The 13,685-nt window shown below is 44.9% G+C and overlaps 1 protein-coding gene across 1 annotated transcript; it reads right to left on the bottom strand.

The window, feature by feature from the left end:
- Positions 1–10,215: 10,215 nt before the first annotated feature.
- Positions 10,216–12,305, bottom strand: LOC106562131 (UDP-glucuronosyltransferase 2B13). Its single transcript, XM_045689105.2, has 2 exons — positions 12,171–12,305; positions 10,216–11,988 (listed from the first exon to the last, which is right to left on the bottom strand). The coding sequence occupies exon 2, from the start codon at positions 11,965–11,967 to the stop codon at positions 10,759–10,761; it is 1,209 nt and encodes a 402-aa protein (XP_045545061.2). The 5' UTR covers positions 11,968–11,988; positions 12,171–12,305; the 3' UTR covers positions 10,216–10,758.
- Between the last annotated feature and the right edge of the window lie 1,380 nt (positions 12,306–13,685).

Genomic DNA, 13,685 nt, shown 5'->3' with positions numbered 1-13,685 from the left:
GAGTGCCCTGATAAAGTTATTGAAATGTACGACATTGATGATGGCGCAAAAGTTAAATGTCCCTCTCCACTGGTTATCCACCATACATTGTAGACTCAATTATTTGACAGACCTTGTAACCCTGAACAGAAAATCTCTTAATGAGAGTGAGAGTTCAATAAACTCATCTGAGTGAATCAATGTTTCTGTGTTTGTGGACTTTCACCTACATGTTGTTTTTAAACTCTCATAAGAATGTTACATATAAACTACATGTTCACTCATTCTCCAATCGAATGTGTTCCCGGATATAAATACTTAGGCATTTGGATTTGTATGGATTTGACATTAAAAGAACAAGTAGATGAGCTAGTTAAGAAGCTAAGATTTAAAGTTGTCTTTTTCTACAGAAACAGATGGTGTCTTTCTCTAAGCAGTAAGAAGCAGATTATTCAGTCAACCTTTTGATCTGTTTTTGATTATGGTGATATTATTTATCAAAGTGCAGCTGCTACTACTCTTAAACCTTAGGATGCCATCTACCATAGTGCACTTGGTTTTGTTACAGGTGACTGTTTTGATATTCATCACTGTATCCTGTATCACAAGGTTGGCTGAACGTTGCTAAAGACCCGTAGATCTCTACATTCCTCCCTTTATGTTTACAAGGCCCTACTTCATAAACTTCCCATCTAACTTTGCTGTTGAAGTATACACACCTGAGTTGCCTAACCCGTTCACAGGATTGGTTAACTGTTGAGGTTCCTAGGGTCTCCAAAGCTAGGCAAATCTGCTTTTAGTTTTAATGCACCAGATTGAATGCACCATTTGCAAATGTATAACGTTTAATACAGAGATTGTTCCTCTCTCTATATCAATTACTTTCTTTATGATTGGCTTTACAAATTCCTCATCCATAGCATCACGGACAGGTATTGTAATAGAACTGTAGTAGCACGACTCTTGTTTGATGTACCAACTTTTTGTCATTCGTACCACTGTGATGATGTATCCCTGAGAGTGAAGAGCCTTGATCAGAATGTCCATGTTTACCCAGTGACTTCCCTCCCCCGGAAAGACCAGCAACTTCCCACCATGGCAAACTGAACCACACATAATCAACAGAAATATCAATAGGCACAAGTCATGCTTCCAATGTATGTTATCATTTATCTGAAGTATAAAACAAACAGAGATAGGAAATCATATTCAGTTTGTATGACACGTTGAACGGATTTTGACATATAGTCAGTTAGCTGACTATATATTCTCATTTATGTACAAGCATTTTGCTAAACCCACGATAATATCTGCTAAATATGCCTATGCGACCAATAAATACAATTTGATTTGATACAAATCATGAAAGACCATGAAAGCTGTTCTCAATAGTGCATAATTCATTCTCTATAGGGTTTTGAGAGTTTTAGACAATGACGATTAAACTTTATTCTTCTCTAACCACTAGGCTGTTAGCTTAATGTTTGGAGCGTTGGGCTAGTATCAGGAAGGTTGCAAGATCAAATCCCTGAGTTGACAACGTAAAAATCTGTCGTTCTGCCACTGAACAAGGCAGGTAATCCTTGGTGTCACGTCCTGACCAGCAGAGGGCGTAATTGTGTTAGTTTTGGTTAGGATGTGGCAGGGGGTTTGTGTGTGTTAAATGTTGTGTGGGTGATTGGACTCCCAATTGAAGGCAGGTGTGTTGAGTTGCCTTTGATTGGGAGTCCTATATAGTAGTGTGTGTTTTTCTTTGGGGTTGTGGGTAGTTGTTCTTGCATTGCATTTTGTGTGCCTGCAAGACTGTTCCTGTCTGGTGTATTGTTTTTTCCGGTGGATGCTTTACTCCTTTTTGGAATTAAAATATGAGTATCCACATACCCGCTGCACCTTGGTCCATTTTTGAAGACAGCTGTGACAGAACTACCCACCACCAAAGGACCAAGCAGCGGACGAACGAGGAGGAAGGATGGACCTGGGAGGACAAGTTAAGGGAGCTAAGGGAACCCGAGAGGCAGCCCCAATAATTTTTTTTGGGGGGGGCACAATGGCTGTTTGACGGGGCGAGAAGGGAGCCCCAGGTCAGCTCCCCGCACTAGCTCTGAGGTGCGTGTCTCCAGGCTGGCACGTCCAGTACCAGCCCCATGCATCAGGCGTCTAGTGCGTCAGCCCAGCCTCGCCAGTCAAGAGTCGCAAGAGCTGCCCGCCAGTCAAGAGTCACCAGAGCTGCCCGCCAGTCAAGAGTCACCAGAGCTGCCCGCCAGTCAAGAGTCACCAGAGCTGCCCGCCAGTCAAAAGTCACCAGAGCTGCCCGCCAGTCAAAAGTCACCAGAGCTGCCCGCCAGTCATGAGTCGCCAGAGCTGCCCGCCAGTCATGAGTCGCCAGAGCTGCCCGCCAGTCATGAGTCGCCAGAGCTGCTCACCAGTCATGAGTCGCCAGAGCTGCCCGCCAGTCATGAGTCGCCAGAGCTGCCCGCCAGTCATGAGTCGCCAGAGCTGCCCGCCAGTCATGAGTCGCCAGAGCTGCCCGCCAGTCATGAGTCACCAGAGCTGCCCGCCAGTCATGAGTCGCCAGAGCTGCCCGCCAGTCATGAGTCACCAGAGCTGCCCGCCAGTCATGAGCTGCCAAAGCCGCCCGCCAGTCAGGAGCTGCCAGAACCGCCCGCTAGTCAGGAGCTGCCAGAACCGCCCGCTAGTCAGGAGCTGCCAGAGTGGCCCGACTGCCCGGAGCTGCCAGAGTGGCCCGACTGCCCGGATCTACTAGAGTGGCCCTACTGCCCGGATCTGCCAGAGTGGCCCGACTGCCCGGATCTGCCAGGGTTCCCCGCCTGTCCTCCGGTCCGGCCAGAGTGGCCCGACTGCCCGGATCTGCCAGGGTGGCCCGCCTGCCCAGATCTGCCAGGGTGCCCAGCCCGAGTGGCCCTCCTGTCCTCCGGCCCAGCCCGAGTGGCCCGCCTGTCCTCCGGCCCAGCCCGAGTGGCCCGCCTGTCCTCTGGCCAGCCCGAGTGGCCCGCCTGTCCTCCGGCCCAGCCTGAGTGGCCCGCCTGTCCTCCGGCCCAGCCCGAGTGGCCCGCCTGTCCTCCGGTCCAGCCCGAGTGGCCCGCCTGTCCTCCGGCCCAGCCCGAGTGGCCCGCCTGTCCTCCGGTCCAGCCCGAGTGGCCCGCATGTCTTCCGGCCCAGCCAGAGTGGTCCGTCTGCCAGGGTCAGCCCGAGTGGCCCATCTGCCCGCCGCAGCTATCGGCGCCACCGAAGTGGGCGACGCCGAAGGTGGAGCGAGGTCCACGTCCTGCACCTGAGCCACCTCCAGGATAGGTGGGTTGGGGAGGGAGGGTGTAGCATAGTGGCGTCGGTGATGGCAGCCACCCTCCCTTCCCTCCCTTATTGTTTAGGGGGATATTTTTTGTTGTTTGGGGGTTTGTTTTTTCGTTTATGTGCATTCCGGGGTCTGCACCTTGAGGGGGGGTACTGTCACGTCCTGACCAGCAGAGGGCGTAATTGTGTTAGTTTTGGTCAGGATGTGGCAGGGGGTTTGTGTGTGTTAAATGTTGTGTGGGTGATTGGACTCCCAATTGAAGGCAGGTGTGTTGAGTTGCCTTTGATTGGGAGTCCTATATAGTAGTGTGTGTTTTTCTTTGGGGTTGTGGGTAGTTGTTCTTGCATTGCGTTTTGTGTGCCTGCAAGACTCTTCCTGTCTGGTGTATTGTTTTTGTCCGGTGGATGCTTTACTCCTTTTTGGAATTAAAATATGAGTATCCACATACCCGCTGCGCCTTGGTCCATTTTTGAAGACAGCTGTGACACTTGGCCGTCATTGTTAAGACTTGCCTAGTTAAATAAAGGTAAAAAGTGTCATGACGTTGGCCTCTTTTGGTACAGGGAGGACAGTTGACCCCTCCCTTTTGCACACAATCCACCCTGTGTGTAAAGGGTCGTAAAAACTCTAAAATTCCAGGAGAGTCTCTGGCCACATGGCCCATAGAGAGACACAGGAAATTCTTCCAACTCATAGAATTGGAGAGCCAAGCGACATTTTGTGTTCTGGAGAAGGTATGGAAGATTGGTGAAGAATCCAGCTACGAACTGATCCACTTGGTACCATTTTGTGATACTCAGAAGAGACAATATAGCCATATTACCATAAAACTGTTTATATAATAGACTCAGTTTAAGACTTGCATCATATGGGTGTATGGAATGTATTAATAAGGATAAAGCTTTTGTAAGACATTGAGATGCTATGTACTGATGTAATGTGATAGAATTGTATTTCTGTAACCAAATCTAACTCAGTCATAGGCACGCCCCCAGGGACCCATACAGGACCAGGCGTCATTTGACAAGCTGTTCTATGGGCACTATAAAACACCCCCGGATTTACATTTCCTCAGACCAGGCCTACACTCCGTTGGCTAATAGGTTTTACCTTCCAATTCCTCTACTGAAAGTGAACCATACCACGTGGTTAACTTTTAGACTATCGATACTGACAGAATAAGAACAAGTCTTTGATATTAATTATTAGTCTGCAGCTAAGTAAATTATATAATTGAACGCGAAGACCAACGAAACAACCATTCGATGACGACATTAATGAATGTCGCTCTGAAAGATCCATTCTAACCGAGAGAGAGAGAGAGAACGCGGACAAAACTTCCCAACAGAACCGAACTCTCCAACAAGAATCAGAACGACACACTGAGCGTAAATATATATTGATTGCAATTGTTCCCGAATGAGTGAGCCTTCAATTGTCAATTGTTAATATTAATGAACCCTGTGTAACTTCTCAGCCGACCTTTTATGATCCATTGTTCAACAGGCCGACCTGCCTGTTTAGCCAGTAGGGCACATTCCGATACCAATCCTTTGTGACGATAATTACTGTTTGTATGTTTTTCTGTTAATTACTTAGTGTAGTAAATAAATGATTTTAAGACAATTGATGTATGGATGATTTTAGTAAAGACTGGGTTCGTGCAGATACAACAATTTACGACGTTTTGGAATGAGACTGGACTAGAGGTAAATACACCATTTAAACTAGAGGATAATCGGCCTATACTATAATAGAATATAATATTATAGTACAGGAAAGTTATATTAGGAAAATTATAGCTTTGTAATCTGAATATTCTCCTTGGTGCCCCGATCTCCTAGTTAATTACAATTAAAGGATTAATCAGTTTAATCGCATGATAATAATTACAGGGAGCTAATTGATAAACATATCTTCCGTTTAATGGTACCCCCAAAGACACGACAAAAGTTTAGATTCACATTTGGTACAGTTGTAAACACAATCTCACAATGCATTACATCCTTGCCTATGAACATTAACTTAACATAATTATTATTACCTTATTCAGTCTGGAGGTAAGATGTAGTGAAATGTTACTTACATGTCAAATGTATAGCTTACTTTGGCTTTTGTGTGGCATGTTGGTTTATAAGGGTTAAGTCAAGGTCAAAGTAGTGCTTTTATGAGAACCTTTCAATTTGTTAAAGTCACAGTGATGGTTACTCAAAACTCAGTGAGTGAATATGATTATAATATGGATGTATAATATTACTATGGATGTATAATATAATATGGATGTATAATATAATATGGATGTACGATATCAAAATATTTTTTAACATAGCAGACACATTTCACAAAGTCAAACAACAAGATTTCCTGGTCCAAACATGTCAATGAAACCCACTCGGAATTGCCTATATAGAACTACCTCATGCTTTTTCTACCCCACACGACAGGGAGAATTGGAACCCTACCATAAATTGGAACCCTCTATAGATACAATTAGGCATGTTGGGGCGAGGGAACTCAAACACAAAGTCAACTCTCATGAGTCAAAGACCAGCCCCCTGTAATAACTCATTGAAGTCCACACCTGGTTGGACAAACCCATTACAAACATCTTGGTAATGTGGCTGAATTAAAAATCTGCCCTGAGCTTCCCAAAGAAAATAGAAAAGCATATTCTTTACTAAATCTTTATTCTATCTGTGAAAGTAATTTTGTGTGAGAGCCATGATCCAGTCATTGGAATATAAGACATGGAGGATGGTGCAATGGCCAAATGTCCCTCTCCACTGTTTACCAACCGTACATTGTAGACTAGAGGAAGCTGAAGATCGTGAGCCACCAAAATACATGCTCCCCTATGCTGGGTCAGTAAGCACCAGGTCTAACTGGCTCTCCTCCAGGGATAGGATATCATTAAGAATATACACTTCTTTTTTTTAACTAGGCAAGTCAGTTAAGAACAAATTCTTATTTCCAATGACGGCCTACCCTGGCAACGCTGGGACAATTATGCACCGCCCTATGGGACTCCCAATCACAGCCGGATGTGATACAGCCTGGATTTGAATCAGGGACTGTAGAGACACCTCTTGCACTGAGATGCAGTGCCTTAGACCGCTGCGCCACTCAGGAGCCCACTTAAGTGTACAAAACATTAGAAACAGCTGGTATTTCCTTGATATCGACTGACCAGGTGAATTGAGGTGAAAGCTATGATCCCTAATTGATGTAATTTGTTAAATCCACTTCAATCAGAGTAGATTATTATTAGCCCTTTCAAGCTTAACATCCTTATCATTTATCGCCCTCCAGGTTCCCTTGGAGAGTTCATCAATGAGCTTGACGCCTTGATAAGTTCCTTTCCTGAGGATGGCTCACCTCTCACAGTTCTGGGTGACTTTAACCTCCCCACGTCTACCTTTGACTCATTCCTCTCTGCCTCCTTCTTTCCACTCCTCTCCTCTTTTGACCTCACCCTCTCACCTTCCCCCCTACTCACAAGGCAGGCAATACGCTTGACCTCATCTTTACTAGATGCTGTTCTTCCACTAATCTCATTGCAACTCCCCTCCAAATCTCCGACCACTACCTTGTATCCTTTTCCCTCTTGCTCTCATCCAACACTTCTCACTCTGCCCCTACTCGGATGGTATTGCGCCGTCCCAACCTTCGCTCTCTCTCTCCCGCTACTCTCTCCTCTTCCATCCTATCATCTCTTCCCTCTGCTCAAACCTTCTCCAACCTATCTCCTGATTCTGCCTCCTCAACCCTCCTCTCCTCCCTTTCTGCATCCTTTGATTTTCTCTGTCCCCTATCCTCCAGGCCGGCTCGGTCCTCCCCTCCTGCTCCGTGGCTCGACGACTCACTACGAACTCACAGAACAGGGCTCCGGGCAGCCGAGCGGAAATGGAGGAAAACTCGCCTCCCTGCGGACCTGGCATCCTTTCACTCCCTCCTCTCTACATTCTCCTCTTCTGTCTCTGCTGCTAAAGCCACTTTCTACCACTCTAAATTCCAAGCATCTGCCTCTAACCCTAGGAAGCTCTTTGCTACCTTCTCCTCCCTCATGAATCCTCCTCCCCCCCCCCCCCCCCCCTCCTCCCTCTCTGCGGATGACTTCGTCAACCATTTTGAAAAGAAGGTTGACGATATCCGATCCTCGTTTGCTAAGTCAAACGACACCGCTGGTCCTGCTCACACTGCCCTACCCTGTGCTTTGACCTCTTTCTCCCCTCTCTCTCCAGATGAAATCTCGCGTCTTGTGACGGCCGGCCGCCCAACAACCTGCCCACTTGACCCTATCCCCTCCTCTCTTCTCCAGACCATTTCCGGAGACCTTCTCCCCTACCTCACCTCGCTCATCAACTCATCCTTGACTGCTGGCTACGTCCCTTCCGTCTTCAAGAGAGCGAGAGTTGCACCCCTTCTGAAAAAACCTACACTCGATCCCTCCGATGTCAACAACTACAGACCAGTATCCCTTCTTTCTTTTCTCTCCAAAACTCTTGAACGTGCCGTCCTTGGCCAGCTCTACTGCTATCTCTCTCAGAATGACCTTCTTGATCCTAATCAGTCAGGTTTCAAGACTGGGCATTCAACTGAGACTGCTCTTCTCTGTGTCACGGAGGCTCTCCGCACTGCTAAAGCTAACTCTCTCTCCTCTGCTCTCATCCTTCTAGACCTATCTGCTGCCTTTGATACTGTGAACCATCAGATCCTCCTCTCCACCCTCTCCGAGTTGGGCATCTCCGGCGCGGCCCACGCTTGGATTGCGTCCTACCTGACAGGTCGCTCCTACCAGGTGGCGTGGCGAGAATCTGTCTCCGCACCATGCGCTCTCACCACTGGTGTCCCCCAGGGCTCTGTTTTAGGCCCTCTCCTATTCTCGCTATACACCAAGTCACTTGGCTCTGTCATATCCTCACATGGTCTCTCCTATCATTGCTATGCAGACGACACACAATTAATCTTCTCCTTTCCCCCTTCTGATAACCAGGCGGCGAATCGCATCTCTGCATGTCTGTCAGACATATCAGTGTGGATGACGGATCACCAGCTCAAGCTGAACCTCGGCAAGACGGAGCTGCTCTTCCTCCCGGGGAAGGACTGCCCGTTCCATGATCTCGCCATCACGGTTGACAACTCTCTTGTGTCCTCCTCCCAGAGTGCTAAGAACCTTGGCGTGATCCTGGACAACACCCTGTCGTTCTCCACTAACATCAAGGCGGTGACCCGATCCTGTAGGTTCATGCTCTACAACATTCGCAGAGTACGACCCTGCCTCACACAGGAAGCGGCGCAGGTCCTAATCCAGGCACTTGTCATCTCCCGTCTAGATTACTGCAACTCGCTGTTGGCTGGGCTCCCTGCCTGTGCCATTAAACCCCTACAACTCATCCAGAACGCCGCAGCCCGTCTGGTGTTCAACCTTCCCAAGTTCTCTCACGTCACCCCGCTCCTCCGCTCTCTCCACTGGCTTCCAGTTGAAGCTCGCATCCGCTACAAGACCATGGTGATTGTCTACGGAGCTGTGAAGGGAACGGCACCTCCATACCTTCAGGCTCTGATCAGGCCCTACACCCAAACAAGGGCACTGCGTTCATCCACCTCTGGCCTGCTGGCCCCCCTACCTCTGAGGAAGCACAGTTCCCGCTCAGCCCAGTCAAAACTGTTCGCTGCTCTGGCACCCCAATGGTGGAACAAGCTCCCTCACGACGCCAGGACAGCGGAGTCAATCACCACCTTCCGGAGACACCTGAAACCCCACCTCTTTAAGGAATACCTAGGATAGGATAAAGTAATCCTTCTAACCCCCCCCCCCCCCCTTAAAAGATTTAGATGCACTATTATAAAGTGGTTGTTCCACTGGATATCATAAGGTGAATGCACCAATTTGTAAGTCGCTCTGGATAAGAGCGTCTGCTAAATGACTTAAATGTAATGTAATGTAGATGTAGGGCAAGAGACAGGTCAAATAAGGACTTTGAAGCCTTGAGAGAATTGAGACATGGATTGTGTATGTGTGCCATTCATAGGGTGAATGGGCAAGACAACATATTTAAGTGCCTTTGAACGGGGTATGGTAGTAGGATTCGGGTGCACCGGTTTGATTTTCACGCTCAACTGTTTCAAGAATGGTCCACCATCCAAAGGACGTCCAGCCAACTTGACACAACTGCATTGGAGTCAACTGTGGAATGCTTTCGACACCTTGTAGAGTCCATCCCCTTACAAATTGAGGCTATTCTGAGGCAAAATGGCAACTCAATATTAGGAAGGTGCTCCTAATGTTTTGTACACTCAGTGTACTTTAGTGGGCTTGTTAACATTTACATGGTTTCTGTTTAAACACATAAACAGACCTACCCATTTCAATTATTTGACAGATGAAATCATTAACATAGAATCCCTTGATGAGAGGGAGAGTTCAATGAGTTAATCTGAGTGAGCACAATGTTTTTATGTATGTGGACTTTTACCAATTTGTAAATGTTTGCCATATACAATATTGTTTTGTGAGAGCTGGGGCCACCAATATATACGAAAAATGTATGCACGCATGACTGTAAGTGACTGGATAAAATAATCTGCTAGATGGCATACATTGTTATTATTTAAGGATATGAGGTTGTCAATTTCATCTGTACACAGCAAAATCACCAGTGTACATTGAACTCGGAGATTGTACATTGTACTATATCATAATATATATGAGTCCAACTTAGCTGGTGATAAAATAACAGTTTTGAAAGTTTTTACTCTCATAGTTTATTATATTTAAACACTGTAGGGTGTAAAGCCTTATTTGTATATTTACCAGTGTGCCTTTTGAGGGAATGATCGAGTTACCACCCATGACTGTGTTTGTTAGTGACAGAGGTTGTTGCATTCGTTCATTCACTTCCAGTCCTGTAGCCTTCACGAAGTGAGTGCCTAAGTGTTATCATTTAATTAAGATTTAACCCTTTATGACAATACATTACATATATGTTATGGCCTAGTTTCTCCCTAACACAGCGGTCAGAAATTCTTGGCTTTCAAGCCACATCAGGCCTGCAAATCACATTATGCTGGTTGGCAGAGTATGTATCTTTCTGTAGCATGAAATCAATAAATCAATCAATGTACATGCAAAAACACAGATATTGAACAAACAATTCTAAACATCAACCTGCAATAGAGCATGGTGGGAAATGTGATAATGATGGGCAGGATTGTATTTAATTTTTTTTACACTACACAGAGTACGCAAAATACGCAAAAACTAAACTTAAACATGGGAATCATAGAAATAGCACACATAGAATATATCTAGGGCATCTTAGACTTGCTTTCAATGAGAACGACAGATCTATAACACACATATCTATGTGAATTTTGTTGGTTCACCCTAAAAGTTACATATTACAGCTTCAATTCATACGTATCCTATTATTTGTGTCCACCAGAATGTGGAGAATTGGATCTGTTCATTCACTTTTAATCTTTCTTTTCAAGCAACTTCTAATGCTTAAATATCTGACTATTGCAACAAGAAGAAGAAGAAGCACTACTACAACAGCCAACAATATCAGGACAACATCTACAGAGTGGTAGGAGTACCAAGGCATTCTGTAGGACTCTGTACGCAGGTGAGCAGCACCTTTGTGTCTCATGACAAACTCAATCCAGAAGAGGGCAGTGTCCAGGGGCTCCATTGGCACGTCCCTGTGTAGCCTGGAGAGACTCTGCATTTTCATCCTGTAGGACGGCTCATCCAGAACTTCCTGCAAGGCCTCCAGGAAGTTACTGTTCTTGTCTACTGTTGCCATGGATAAAAGCTTCGCTCCTCCTCTCTCTTTCAGACGAAGCAGGTTGTCATATTGATCAAAAAACAGAGGTAGACCCACAACAGGAATTCCATGGTAAATAGCCTCTTGAACCCCATTTGTTCCTCCATGAGCTACAAACAGCCTTGTCCTTGGATGTCCTAACAGATCATTTTGCGGCATCCATTCAACTAGTAAGGTATTGTTGCCCAGAGTAGCTGGCCTTTCTCCTTTGTGTCTCCAGATTACCTTCTGAGGCAGCTGGGCAAAAGCAGCAGCTATCACACCAGCTATATCATTTGGAAACTCAGACACAAAAGTCCCCAAAGACATGATAATGACTCCATGCTCCCCAGAACTCTGAACAAACTCCTCTAGTTCTTGGGGAAGAGGCTTGGCAGGTTTACATTGGAACCCTGCCATATAGATAACATTAGGCATGGTGGGACGAGGGAACTCAAACACAAAGTCAACTCTCATGAGCCATAAATCAGCCCCCTGTAATAACTCATAGAAGTCCACACCTGGTTGGAAAAACTCATCACAAACAGCCTGGTAATGTGGCCGAATTACAAGTCTGTACTGAACTTCCCAAAGCAAATAGAAAAGCATATTCTTTACTCTCTCTGTGAAGAGCATTTTGTGTGAGAGCCCTGATCCAGTCATTGGAATATAAGACATGGGGGATGGCGCAATGGCTAAATGTCCCTCTCCACTGGTTATCCACCGTACATTGTAGACTAGAGGTAGCTGAAGATAATGAGCCACCAAAATACCGGTCCCCCATGCTGGGTCAGTAAGCACCAGGTCATACTGGTTCTCCTTCAGGGTCTTCATTAAATCCTTGTCTTCCAATACAGCAGTTGCCATGTCACATTCCAGTCCATGAACCTTAGACATTGCAGAGAACATCTCAATTTGCAAATGTATAAAGTTTAATACAGAGCTCATTCCTCTCTCTATATCAATTACTTTCTTTACGATTGGCTTAACAAATTCCTCAAATTCCACACCATCAATGACAGGTATTGTAATAGAACTGTAATGTAGAGACTTTTCTTTAATATACCAACTTTGAGTTGTCCGTACTACTGTGATGGTGTGTCCCTGAGAGTGAAGAGCCTTGATCAGAATGTCCATGTTCACCCAGTGGCTACCTTCTAAGGGAAATACCAGAATTTTCCCACCATCGTAGATTCTCCAAGAAGCAACCAGTAAAGATATGAGAAGGTATGAGCTTATGCTTCCATTGTAGCTTGCCATCTTTCATCTGAATGATAGGAGAAATCAGACGGCAGGTTGAACAGAATGCAAAACAACAACTCTTGTTGTTGCATCAGGTGGACTCTGACCGACTTAAGAGGATCGGACCCTTTTTTTCCATTTTCGCCTAAAATGACATATCCAAATCTAACTGCCTGTATGTAGCTCAGGCTCTGAAGCAAGGATATGCATTTTTTGGTACCATTTGAAAGGAAACACTTTGAATTTTATGGAAATGTGAAAGCAATGTAGGAGAATATAACACATTATAACACATCTGGTAAAAGATAATACAAAGAAAAAACCATCCGTTTTTTGTATTGTTTTGTACTATCATCTTTGAAATGCAAGAGAAAGGCCATAATGTATTATTCCAGCCCAGGTGCAATTTAGATTGTGGCCACTAGATGGCAGCAGTGTATGTGCAAAGTTTCAGACTGATCTAATGAACCATTGCATTTCTGTTCAAGGTGTTGTATCAAAACTGCCCAAATGTGCCTAATTTGTTTATTAATAACTTTTCATGTTCAAAACTGTGCACTCTCCTCAAACAATAGTATGGTATTCTTTCACTGTAATAGCTACTGTAAATTGGAAAGTGCAGTTAGAGTAACAAGAATGTAAGCTTTCTGCCAATATCAGATATGTCTATGTCCTGGGAAATGTTCTTGTTCCTTACAACCTCATGCTAATCACATTAGCCTACGTTAGCTCAACCGTCCCGCAGGGGACCCACCAATCCTGAAGAAGTTTTAAGTCCCCAACTAAGTCTCCCAGCTTCTAATAGACTCGCAGACTTAAAAGCTCATCTCAAGACACCTCTCTAATGCAAAGAGATGGTCTTAGAAGCTGGAAAGTAGGAAAATGAATTCACTGTAACAATGATTTGTCTGCTAAATTAACTGTATCCCACAAGCCAAACAGTTGTAGTTTTTGCTCATACAAGAGCATTCACAGCTGAATTTTTTAGTGAAGCTTATTCAAGAGGATTATAATTAAACTCTTGCTTGATCTTGTTATGTAATATTGCTTTTCTGAGAATGTAGCCACTGTCAAAAAAAAAAGTATTTTATTTTGTATTTTACCAACCTAGGGCCCAGTTAACTACGTTTTGGCCATTATTTTAATAAATTATAAACGAGCAATGTAAGGGTAATATAAAAGGGTAGTGTATATAAAAAGGTAATAGATTTAAAAATGTAATATAAAAGGGTAGTGTATATAAAAGGGTAATATAAAAGGGTAATGTGTATAAAAGGAATGTCGACTTAAATATAAAAGGTAAAGGGGTCATATACAAGGGTAATGGTAAAGGGTACTGTACA

Source organism: Salmo salar, chromosome 11 (assembly GCF_965601325.2).
Source record: "Salmo salar chromosome 11, fSalSal1, whole genome shotgun sequence".
Classification (NCBI taxonomy): Eukaryota; Metazoa; Chordata; class Actinopteri; order Salmoniformes; family Salmonidae; genus Salmo; species Salmo salar.
This window is presented reverse-complemented; position numbering and strand designations above follow the sequence as displayed.